At 43.2% G+C, this 12,570-nt stretch overlaps 1 protein-coding gene across 1 annotated transcript in view; it reads left to right on the forward strand.

Moving 5' to 3' along the window:
• Positions 1-8,057, forward strand: part of PRPS2 (phosphoribosyl pyrophosphate synthetase 2) — a 30,767-nt gene extending 22,710 nt beyond the window's left edge. The window contains exons 5-7 of the mRNA XM_070606235.1: positions 2,282-2,455; positions 3,613-3,772; positions 5,511-8,057. Coding sequence (XP_070462336.1) covers positions 2,282-2,455; positions 3,613-3,772; positions 5,511-5,603 — 427 coding nt within the window. The 3' untranslated portion in view covers positions 5,604-8,057. The remainder of the gene's footprint in view (positions 1-2,281; positions 2,456-3,612; positions 3,773-5,510) is intronic.
• Positions 8,058-12,570: the final 4,513 nt, after the last annotated feature.

Here is a 12,570-nt window from a genome sequence, read left to right on the forward strand (position 1 = left end):
GGGGCCTAGGCAGCCACACTCCCAAAATGCAACTCTAAAACGTCATCTGGGAATGGCAATATTTCTACATGGAATGCAGGCAGCCTTGCTTTAGGTCTCATTTTCACTTATGTCCCTTGCTTGAGGTACCGAATGTCCCTGCTAACTTCAATGTAGAAAAAACATTAACGTGTGAAAAAAGTGGTTGTATTCTTTGATCAGATTGAAGAGGGTAGTTGGAAGCTGGGAAAATACTGGTCAAATAAGTAACACACAGTTACCATATGACCTGGGAGCTCTAGCAATTCTGCCTGTGGCTGTATACCTAAAGGACTTGAAAGCAGGGCCTCAAACAGACACTTGTGTGCCAGTGTTCATAGCAGCACTAATCAAAATAGCCAAGAGGTGGAAATAACCCAAGTGTCCGTCAGTGGATGAATGGATAAACAAAATGTGCTATATCCTTAACTGTGGAATATTATTCATCCATAAAAAGGAATAGAATACTGATAGATGCTACAACATGGATGAACCATGTAAACATCATGCCAATTGAAAAATACCAGATACAAAAGGCCACATATTGTATGATTCCATTTATATGAAAAGTCCAGAATAGGTAAATCCATAGAGACAAAGTGAGTGGATTCATGGTTGCTGGGGCCTGGGGATTGGGGGAAATGGTGAGTGACTGTTTAATGGGTACAAGGCTTCCTTTTGGGGTGATGGAAATTAGAGGTGGTGCTTGCACAATGTGATGAATACTTAATACCACTGAATGGTACACTTACAGTGGTTAAAATGATATATGCTATTATATATCTATTTTATCACAATTGAAAAAAAAACAACTGGTCCTTGAACATTCTCAGAAACAGGCAGGGGTGACCGTGACCTGGGGTACTTAGTCCCTTCACGCTGCCCTCTTGGCCCAGAAAGTATGTTCCTCCTAGAGACTTGCCTGCTCTCTCCTTGACCAGAACTCCCATGGAGCCCCATTCCTGGTCGCCATCTAAGGATGGTGCAGTGAATGGGACCAGGACTAAAAGCGTATGGAGGGGGCCAGCTCCGTAGCCAAGTGGTTAAGTTCGTGCGCTCCGCTTTGGTGCACCAAGATTTTGCTGGTTCGGATCCTGGGCGTGGATATGGCACCGCTCATCAAGCCATGCTGAGGCGGCCTCCCCCATGCCACAACTAGAAGGACCACAACTGAAATATACAACTATGTACTGGGGGGCTTTGGGGAGAAGAAGGAGGGAAAAAAAAAGCGTATGGAGGTTGTACCTTGCACTGGGGTGTGAGTGTGTGTGTATCAGTTCCTCAATAAATATTTTTTTAGCTGAATTGCATAACAACTGACTGTTGTTTTAGAAACTGAAATAGGAAAATCTTGCTTCATGTCACATTATGTCCATGGTGTTATCTTGTGGTAAGTTTCATCATTTAAGTCCATTCTTCATGGGAAGAGTCCAAAATGCCCCCGACTTAGCGACAAGCCTGGCCTGCCATCTTCTCGTCCTGTTACCAGCTCAGCCCTTTCTGAGCACGTGCCACAGATGAGCAGAGGCCTGGAGTTGGGAACAGTCTCCTGAGGGCTCGAGTGCAGTAAAGTCCATTTTCATAAGCCCACAGATTACATAGATGCGTTAACCAGGACTTTTGTCCCCACTGGCGGCTCCACAGACTGAGCAAATGGCAGTTTCTAAATAACTTGCTTTAAGTTGCGTCCATGATTTTTAAAAAGTGCCCATAAACTCTAATGAATATCAGTTTCTTTTTTTTTTTAAAGATTGGCACCTGAGCTAACATCTGTTGCCAGTCGTTTTTTTTTGTTCTTCTCCCCAAAGCCCCCCAGTACATAGTTGTATATTCTAGTTGTGAGTGCCTCTGGTTGTGCTATGTGGGACACCACCTCAGCATGGCCTGATGAGTGGTGCCATGTCTGCACCTAGGATATGAACTGGCGAAATCCTGGGCCAACGAAGCGGAGTGCGCGAACTTAACTACTCAGCCATGGGGCCGGCCCCCTGAATATCAGTTTCTTATCCAGTTTTTTCATCCAGTGGTCAAGGTGCCCCGACATGCTTCACCAGCTGCCACGGGGCAAGGCTACATCACTGGCACATTTCTCCCCGTGGGTTGCTGAATGCATATCCCAGAGCAGGCCTGGCTTTACAAGTGAGACCTGATTCTCTCATTATCTTGAGTGTGGTTGGTTAGCACGTTCCTAAAATACAACTTGAAAGAACACGATTTTCTTGTATTGACCATATTCAACATGTCCGTTTGTGTCTTTGTTCAGGGTCACATCAATTGCGGACAGGTTGAATGTGGACTTTGCCTTGATTCACAAAGAGAGAAAGAAGGCGAATGAAGTGGACCGGATGGTTCTGGTGGGCGATGTGAAGGACCGTGTGGCTATCCTTGTGGACGACATGGCCGACACATGTGGCACGATCTGCCACGCTGCAGACAAGTATGAGGGATGGTTTGGGAAAGTGTTAGGACATCTGATTAAGAAAGGAAAAATGTCAGCTTTTAAAAACTGTGCCTGTTTTTCCTAATTATTACTGGTTGCTAGGCAGTGGCATCACACCAAAGGGAATTCTGAGCCCATTTGTTTTTTTGGTAGAAAAAAACCCCACAGGCCTTTATGGCCTGGTTTTCATTTTCAGGGTTGAGCTTTCAGTATGTTTTAAAAAGGGTCAGAGGGGCCAGCCTGGTGGTGTAGTGGTTAAATTCGCGTGCACCACTTCGGCGGCCCAGGATACACAGGTTCAGATCCCGGGTGCGGACCTAGCACCACTTGACAAGCCATGTGGTGGTGGCACCCACGTAAAATACAGGAAGATAGGCATAGATGTTAGCTCAGCAACAGTCTTCCTCAAGGAAAAAGAGGAAGATTGGCAACAGATGTCAGCTCAGGGCCAGTCTTCCTCACCAAGTAAAAGAGTCAGAGAATGTGCTTCCCCTAAAACCAAGCAGAAGGAAAGAGACAGTCTCACGGGCTCTTGCTTCCTTCTGTTTGACCTTCACTCCAGCCTTTGGCTTCTGGAGGATTTAGAGCTGGGCTGTCTAGAGTGGGAGCCACCACCCAGCCACACATGGCTGTGGAGCATTCCGAATGTGGTCAGTCTGACTTAAGATGCACTGAGAGCGTCGAGTACACACCAAGTTTCAAAGACAGTACGAAACGAAGACTATCTCATTAATGATACTTTATATTGATTATATGTCAAAATGATGCTATCTGGCTTTATTGTTTTAAACCAGCCGTTCTCACCCAAGGGCAATCTTGTTCCCTGGAGGACATTCGACTGTGTCCGGAGACGATTTGGGTTGTCACAACTGAGGGGAGGTGGGTGTTGTTAGTGGGTAGAGACCAAGGATGCTGCACAGCAAAGCATTATCCAGGCCCAGTGCCATGGTCGATAATCCCAGATTTAAGGGGTCACAAAGTGTTTTGCCAGCATGTACCTTATAAGATCCTGTTTGGGGCTAATAAATGTGAGTGAGATTGGTTTCATGTTTTCCTTTATGGAACACACTCTTTGCTTTTAAATTCACGCTAAGGGGAGAATGTTTCAAGAATATTTGTATGTACACTTAAGTTTTTTGTCTTCTATTTTACAGGCTACTGTCAGCTGGAGCCACCAAAGTTTATGCTATCCTTACCCATGGAATCTTCTCCGGGCCTGCTATTTCCAGAATAAATAATGCCGCCTTTGAGGCTGTTGTTGTCACCAACACGATTCCTCAGGAGGACAAGATGAGACACTGCTCCAAGATTCAGGTACTGTCTACGCTGCAGGCAGAACCAGGCAGCGAGGCCTCTGCCTCAGATCCTGGAAAATAGCATTGCGTCTTCTGCCTGTGACTGCTTGCTAAGCAGATGTTGGCAGAGGTTGCAGCTTCTTGTAACAGTGAGGGTGTGGTTCACGTCAGATCTCCGAGAAAGGCGGGGGCTGGCAGAGGTCAAAGTTAGACATAGTAAGTGAATGAAACCACAAGAGAAAAACAGTAAGAAACAGGCTGTGCTAAAGCTAAACAGAATTACCATGTGACCCAGCAAGTCCACTTGAGGTGTAGGCCAGAATTTGAAAACAGATGTTCAAACAAAAGCTTGTGCGCGAATGTTCATAGCAGCCATAGTCATTGTAGCGGAAAGGTAGAAACAACCCAGTGTCTCTGAGCAGATGAATGAAGAAGTAAAGCATGGTGTGTTCATAGGACAGAACAGTATCCGCCGTTCAAAGGAAGGAAAGTCTGACTCATGACAGCGTGGGTGAACCTTGAAAACTACACTAAAGGAAAGAAGACAGACGCGAAGGGACAAATACTGCCTGGTTCCTCTTATCTGAGGGACCTGGAGTAATCAAATTCATAGAGCCAGAAAGTAGACTAGCGGGGACCGGAGCTGGGGAGTTAGTGTTGAATGGGGACAGTTTCTGTTTGGTATGATTAAAAAGTTTTCAAAACAGATAGTAGTGATGGTTACACAACATTGGGAACGTAATTAATGCCACTGAATTGTATACCTAAAAATCGTTAAAATGGCAAATTTTATGTTACATATATTTTATCACAATTTAAAAATATGAGGGAGAAAAAAGCAGCAGGCTGTGTGGAGGATCTTCAGAGCTTTACTCCATCCTGCCCCTCCTGACTTGGGAGGCCACCAGAGCGTGGGGATAATTACTTTACACCAGCCTGCCTGAAATAAGTTGAAAGGGTTCGAATACCCGTTTTGCCTCTGTGTCACAGTGAACCTTGGCAAGTTACTTCATCGCTAGAAGCCTCCATTCCCGTCATTAGAATGTGAAGATGGGTCAAAGTGATCCACTTCACGGTTTCTAATCCATCAGAGAGCACCGCAGTTCATTTGGCAGAAGGAGATAACATTTGAACTTGGTCAAAATAGCTCTACCTTAGATTTTCGTGCATGATTAGCAGTAGTTGAGCCTCAGCCAATCCGGCCCACCATCTTTTTTTGTAAATAAAGTTTTATTGGAATACAGCCGTGCCCATTCATTCATGTATTGTCTATGGCTGTTCTCATGCTATGACTGAGTTGAGTCTGGCCTACAAAGCTGAAAATATTTACTATCGGGCCCTTTAAAGAAAAAGTAGTTTGCTGGCCCCTGAGTTAGATGATCACAGCTGTGCCCTTAAACGACCCAGTCACTGCATTTTCGGAAAAGCAAGAGAGAGGAAAACCTTCCATATGATGATTGAGTAAAATTAATTTTAAAGTAGCAAATGCCCCAAGGAAAGGATGTCTGTGGTTGACGGCAGCCCTGAAAAGCTTTTGAGTATCTGCACTGAAAATCTTGCTTCCAGGGTCCCATATGAGTTCATAATTTGAAGATAGACCCCAAACTGTCTGTCCTCGCCAAAGAAATGGGCGGGGAGGTTTCGATAGTAGCGCATCTCATGTGCTGGCAAAATCGTTTCTAGACTTTCTGGCCTTTATGTTTTCAATTAAACATGACTGAGATGTCCCACTTCCCTGTTTTTCTGTTGGCATTTAGGTGATTGACATTTCGATGATCTTGGCCGAGGCGATCCGAAGGACACACAATGGTGAATCTGTGTCTTACCTGTTCAGCCACGTCCCGCTGTAAATGCAGGCGTGAAGTGTGCATCAAGCCTGCGCTGGCTTCTGTTTCTCTGATTTGTTAGCTTTAGGGCTCAGCAATTGTAGGGTAATGCAAAAGCATCAGATCTTTGTATACTCCAAGATCTCTTGTTCCCCCTTCTAAAGCTCAAGACCATTTATTTCCAGTTTTGGGGGGAGAGAGGTGGTTATTTGATCTTTAAGTGAACTGTCTTAAATGAGAACTGTTTTTGTCATCTTGACTTGTTCTGATAGGTGACCTTTTTCTTTGTTTTGTCAGTACTTTGAGGCCACAACTTTCAAGTGTGTAATTCCATTGTGGAAGTTCGTATTTTATATTTTTCCAGTTGCCAAAAGTGACTTTAGATTAAAGCCTTCTGTGTAAATATATAATGATAATGCCTATGGACATTTGGGTAAAACCCTGTATAGAATTAGCCTTTCACTTCTGAGTGAACCTTAGAAAATTTATAATACCCCGAATTTTGAATATTTTTTTTTTCTAGTAACCAGGTTTCAAATAAACCGTTTTGATTATTGTGCTTAATTTGACCAAATTTTATGTAGCTTAAGATAGCCACTGACATTTATTTTTTGGTAAATATTAGACATCTCAGAGGCAATGTAGTTCAGTATTTTTTTCTTTTTGGGCCACTTCTGAAAAACATGTTACAACTCTCACTTACCTGAAATGTCATATCCTAAAATTCCAAAATTATGTTCAACAGATCTGATCTAGAAACTCACCGTCACATCCCTGTTCCCCTCTGCCCATCCAGGAGGCACAGTTCTTTGAGCCTCACGTCCTGCCATCCTGTTCTTTTACACCCTGTTTTTAGCTCTAGATTTTACTTGGCCTTTCTCCCGATAATTTCATGTTGTGGATTTCCACCAAAACAAAGACCCCCCCCCCCGCCCCACAAGTCCCCTCAAATTTACTGGTCTAGTTATTATTTTGCTTTTGACGCAATAAAAAGGTAAGTTTTTTTGAGTGCTGCCAAGTGCAAATTTAAACATTATTTCTGTAGTTTTGATTTCACGTTCTTTTGCCTTTTGTTATTAGAAGTAGTCAGTCTCCTGGGCAACTGATTATTTTAACTAAAGCTGTTACATGAAAATGGGGTAAGAAAGGCCCACGACAAAAGTCCAGATAAGCAAACGTCAGTTGCTCCATTGGGATAGTGCTCAAATGGTGGCCCAAGAGTGGTCGTGGAGGGTGATTGCTTTATCCCTAAGATGGCCTTGACGACATCCTCCTAAGTGAGGCAGAAGGCAAGGACTTGGTGAATTTTATTATATGCACTTTGGTGGGTAACCAACTGAATTCTTAGCCCCAGAAGAAGAGAATTTACCTACATAGACAAAGCCTAGGAATAATAAACAACCACCTCCCTTCTGCTAGATCTTAAAACTTGAAGAGAATGCAGTCTCTGATCTAAATTCTGCGGGTGGAAAAATCCAATCTATTTAATCCATTAACAAACTTGAACAGCAATCTTTAAAGTTTCAAACTTCATTACAGCAGAGGTTGAATCGAAGTTAGAAAGTATCATTTTAGCCATTGTAGAAACTAGCATTTTGTTGTACCTTAAAATGGTTTTTGAGAAAAAATGATACTGTAGCCTGGTAAAGTCAGCTATGCAGTACAGATTGACTATGTCTAGAGTTGACTTGATATATGTAAAGAACCTATTTAGATGCTATATAATTTTTAGTTTTGATAAATGAGTGATATCTATATTTCTTGGAATTTCTATGCATAGAGAAATGAAACTGTAGTTATGAACACGCATAGGTTGACCGCTTGGCATACAAGTGTAGACATGTTGATATGACTAAAACCATTTGATTTCAAGGTAGTCATTTCATTTGAGATTTAGAGTCTAAGATATAGAGGTAGTTTTAAAATAATGATCTTCAGATAAACATCTGTATTGTCCTTCTCTGAGTTAAGAACTGATTGTTTCTATCATTATTTAGCCCCACTTTTGTTTTTTAAAGTACTTCTAATACTTTTATCAACTGATTAGACTTAGCCGTACAAGTAGCAGTGTCGACCTTAACTCTTCGAAGGTTTCAGTTCAACAAAGATGATGAAGATGGGCTTGAACGCAGTTGAATCCTAGAACCTATGTATCCCTCCCTGCTTGTCTGGAAACAAATTTAAGTGAAACCACCAAATATATTGGTCTTGTCCAACTCTGCTGAATGAGGGTACTCGGTGTCTATCTAGCCAAAAGCGAGAGCCAGAGAAATATGAATATACCAAAGTTGCTCAGCCTCCAACTTAAATTATATTAACTAACTTATAGATATTCATATTATAACTTTCCTTTGTTAGACATGATGTCAGCTAGATTCAAGAATGTAACATTTGCAGTGCTTGTATTGGTTTAGAATATAGGATTTTAAGATCTTGGAACACTGTACTAAAACTATTTCAATAAAATCGTGCTACTTACTTCTTTCATAGTTTGTATCATCATTTGTGGAATAATATGCTTGGATGGAATGATGTATTTTGCTGGGGGACCTGAAAATATTTGCTACTTCACAATTACAGCCCAACATATGAAATTACAGAAAAGCCAGAAGTTAATTGAAGTCAGCTCTTCTCCATTTTGAAGGTGTTTCTATTTGAAGGACTGATTAGCAGTCTCCTTGCCCCAGAGTGTAAGAGCTGTGCCACATAAGCCATCTAAGTTGATGATTGTAGATGTTTTCTGTAAAACTGAAGATTGTCCCATGTGTTTACACGTCCAAGTAGTAATATTCTATGTCCCTAGATTGGAGCAGGCCCAACTAAAATGTCAGCCCCGCGCAAGTTGTTTATGTGCTTCTATTTCACAGGCACCGAGAAGAGTTTCCTGCTCCAATGAAACAACTCCCTATTCAGTGATGCTCTCCGTCGCTCTCGTGGGGACAAAGCAAATTTATAATTCTCCCAGTAAAGCTCAGCTTTGAAGTGGATAACGCAGGCAACGTTTTGTCTTAAAAATCCCTGTGAACTAAAACCAAGTCTGCTGGAGAAGATCACAGTTTAAGACAGAACACGATAGAACGTACTAGAAGGGAGGAAGAAAATGGAGAGTTGGGAACACCAAAAACATTTCACCGACTTTACAATTCCACCTCATAATGCTGTCACGCCTCTTTGGAAGTGTTCCATTTCATGTAGCAGGTCCTACCAAATCCACCAGCTGAGCTGTGGGGTGGACAGGCTACGTGTCAAGGGAAAGAAAGATCCACCAGGGTTCAGAGGCTTTTATCAGGCTGGGGAGATCAGAAAGGGCTTTGTGAAGCGGCTGCCGGTACAGATGATACTTTGTGGCAGAATTTTCCAGAACCGGCTGCTTCTATTCCAGCATGGAGTGAAGCAGGGCAGCATAGGGTGTTTGGTACGTAATAAGTTTGCACGAGGATATCCAATGAAGGTGGAAGTTAGGGGCTGAGACACACTATGTGTCCTTCATGTACATTGCATGGAGAGGTCAACAGTCCCTCCTTTTTGCTACAGATCTGTGCCCGATTGGTCTCCCTGGACCCCAGCAACACGTCCTCTGCTTTGCCCTGCCTTTGCTTTCAAAGACCACGTTCTGCTTTGGTGTGCTTCACTGTGGTCCCCGAAATCTGTTTTCTCTTCTGAAAGACCATCATGCTCAGGAACACAGACTGACCACTTTTACTAGAGTTAAAAAGCAACAAAACCTCTTTGGCCTAGTTGCTTAACCCCTCTGTGCCTCAGTTTCCTTATATGTGAAATGGGACAGTAGTACCTCCCTCAGGGGTATGATGAGGATTAAGTGAGGTGGTATCTGTAAAGTGCTTAGATTTGATTGTTTTGTACATTATCTTCAATTTTTAGAGCAGGCACCTTAAATCTTCCCTTTGAAAGAATCTAAGTAAGAATGAAGAAGCAAGATTTTCATGCATTTTTAGATGTTAAGCCATGTGCCTGTGAGCAAGTCACAAACATCCCGTCACCCAGGGGTACCTTGTCCTGGCATGTGATCATCTCTGTCAAGGGTAGCATTCAGTGGTAACAAATAGTTGCATGTTGGAAATACTCCCAGTGGGCCGTAGAAATGACAGGGAGGAATGAATGCCGTGCAGTAATAGAGATGGTGATCAACTGAGGCCATTTACAACAACCCGATTTGATTCACCATTCCAACATCAGTACCACCGAAAGTGGTGCCCAACGTAGTAAGAGCAGTTTTCACTGTTCTGGCAGCCGAGTCCGGTGGTCAAAAGAAAAACCAGCTGAACTCATTTTACACTTCGAAAGAGCAATAAAAAGAGAACGGGAAAGCAAAATGAAATGCAGTGGAAAGTGCCCTAAGTTGGGAGGGTGGCCATCTATAGTTTGGTTCCTGATATGCTACTAGCAAGCTGTGTGACCTGGGAAAATGTCTACACCACTCTGAGTCTGCATGTCACTGCCAAAATGAGAGGGTAGATGATTGCTGACATCCCAAGCAGTTTTAATTGGCTATGACATCTAGGTTTAGTTGGAATATTTCCACTAACTAAAGATGTTCCAATGAGGCCAAGATGATTACTTCCCCATCAGGTGAACAACTTGTTTTGGCTTGCAGGAGACTCAATTTTAGCACTGCAAGTCCTGCATCCCAGGAAACCCCTCAGTCCTGGGCCAAACGGGTTGCTTGATCACCCTAGTTCCCTCTCTCCTGAGGTGGATGGTTCTGGATCTCCAGTACTGCCTTGGCTAAGGAACCCCATGAGCATGGCGCTGATGTGCCAGATGCAACAAAAAGCAGGCTGTATGACAAGCCCAGCAATGTGCCAAGGGCCTGTGCCGTTATAGTTCTTTTTAAAGCTGTTGTCAATTAACTGTAGAAGCTGAAGAGCTATAGTCACACATAAAAGACGTAAAAGGGAGACACTTTTAGAAAATGCAGTCAAGACCTGGCTTGACGGCCAGTACTCTGGCCCAGCTGCCATTATTGCCATAAGTGGTCTCAGAGACCCCAGGGGACAGTCCCGGCAGAGGCAGAGTGCCCCGAACGTTCACTGATGGACATTGCCCTTCTCTGCATCGAGGGATTCTCACATCTGTGAGCTCCTGGCCGTCTGTGTCTGAGGATGTTTAATTCTCTCATTTTCCCTAGACAGGAAGTGTTAAATTTGGTATCTTCTTGCCTCGAAGCCAAGACTGACCATGAATCAGAAAAATTGTGAGGACTAAAACTGAATTTGTGTCACTCTTTGAAATCATCAGAGTGATTCTTTAGGGGCACATTTTGATGTATATTTGCTACAGAAGGAACTCAGGAAGTGCCACTGCCATGTTCTCAATCAAAGGAACTGAGGAAGGACCCTAATTTCTTGAAGGCTCAGAATGCCCCTATTTGGGACCAGGGCTATGGAGCAGTCTCCTAAGGTATTGAAAGAGGGACAGACTCTTCTCCGCAGCAGTGGTGCTGGTAGTAGTGTCCTCGTTGTGTCTTGTGTCCCCCCCCACACACACATTTGTGACAACCAAAAAATGTCTCCAGACATTGCCAGATATCCCCTGGGGGCAAAATTGTCCCTGACTGATAACCGCTGAATTATTTTATTTTTGGGGGGGAAATTTCTCTTTTTTATTAATATTATTTTATTGAGGTCATAATGGTTTATAACATTATGTAAATTTCAGGTGTACATTATTATATATCAGTTTCTGTATAGACTGCATCGTGCTCACCACCAATAGTTTAATTTTTATCTGTCACCATATATACTTGCCCCTTTAGTCCTTTTGCCACTGAATTATTTTAACCAGGACCACTTTCTTTAATCCTCTCTCCTGATATTCAGGTCAGAATTCCAGAGGAGATCCATCCTGACCCCTGGACCAATCTCAAGTAGAAAAGCATTTTAGTACAAAGTGGGTAAGACAATGGCAATCAGAAGTCACTTAAAAAATATAAACGCCAGCCTCCTGGTGCGACATGAAATTTATACCCAAATAATCGCATTATCCTTTTGCTGCTGGGCTACAAACACCCATCCCTACATCTGTCACGAAATGGGGTGAGATCTGAGTAAGTGACTAAGTTATTTGTTCCCTCAGTTTCCTCTAAGAACGGTTCCAGCCTTAGAATGGGTCATGAGGTGCATTTTTTTGTTTTGCTTTTAATCAAGAAGCTCATCAAAATAGAGCATGCTTCCAAGAGGTGACTGAATTTCAGTCTGACTTTGACAGTGACCTCCAGAGAGTGGAGTTTTTCATGCACCCTGCAGGTCGCGGATTTCCTGGTCCCTCAGTGGGTTTTCATCCTGCGGTGAGAGGTCAGAATGGAGACGAATCGTGATGCCAAAGGTAACTGAACTGTTACGTGCTAAAAGCTGTGTGACCTGGGAAAATGTCTACACCACTCTGAGTCTGCATGTCACGTGCCAGCGTCTTCCGTGATCAAATTTAGAGCCCATCACCTCTCCTGTCAAATGTCAAGGAGTTGATAAGAGTTTGGAGTGTGACAGAACATTCGAGACTGAATAATTCCCATCTCATTTTACAGATGAGGAAACTAAGGCTCCAAGAGGTGAAGTGACTGGCATAGGAAGGTCCCACTTTTTAGAAGAAACGCTGCGGTTAGTAAACGAGGCCTCTTGCTTCTTCACCCGGGGGATATTTGCTGTAACCTCCGCAACCTCTGATGATTCTAATCGCTAGCTCTCACTAGCTCTGGAAGGTGAAGTAGTTTATCGTGAAGCCTCAGGGCAGTGAGGCAAAGCACAAAATAGAACTTCCAGCAACCTGGAATGCTTGCTTCTGCAGATTTGGTTGTTCCATTTCCTTCTGCCGAAAAAGTCTTAATTGCACTCACTGCATTTGCCTAGTCCTTTATCAGAGAGCCATGCTAACGTGGGGAGATTCAAAATAACCAGACGGGTCGTGGACGCTGTAACGGATAATGGTCATTCTGTAAGACAGTGCTTCTCAAAGTGTGGTTCTGGACTGGTGG

The sequence above is a fragment of the Equus przewalskii genome, chromosome X, assembly GCF_037783145.1.
Source record: "Equus przewalskii isolate Varuska chromosome X, EquPr2, whole genome shotgun sequence".
Classification (NCBI taxonomy): Eukaryota; Metazoa; Chordata; class Mammalia; order Perissodactyla; family Equidae; genus Equus; species Equus przewalskii.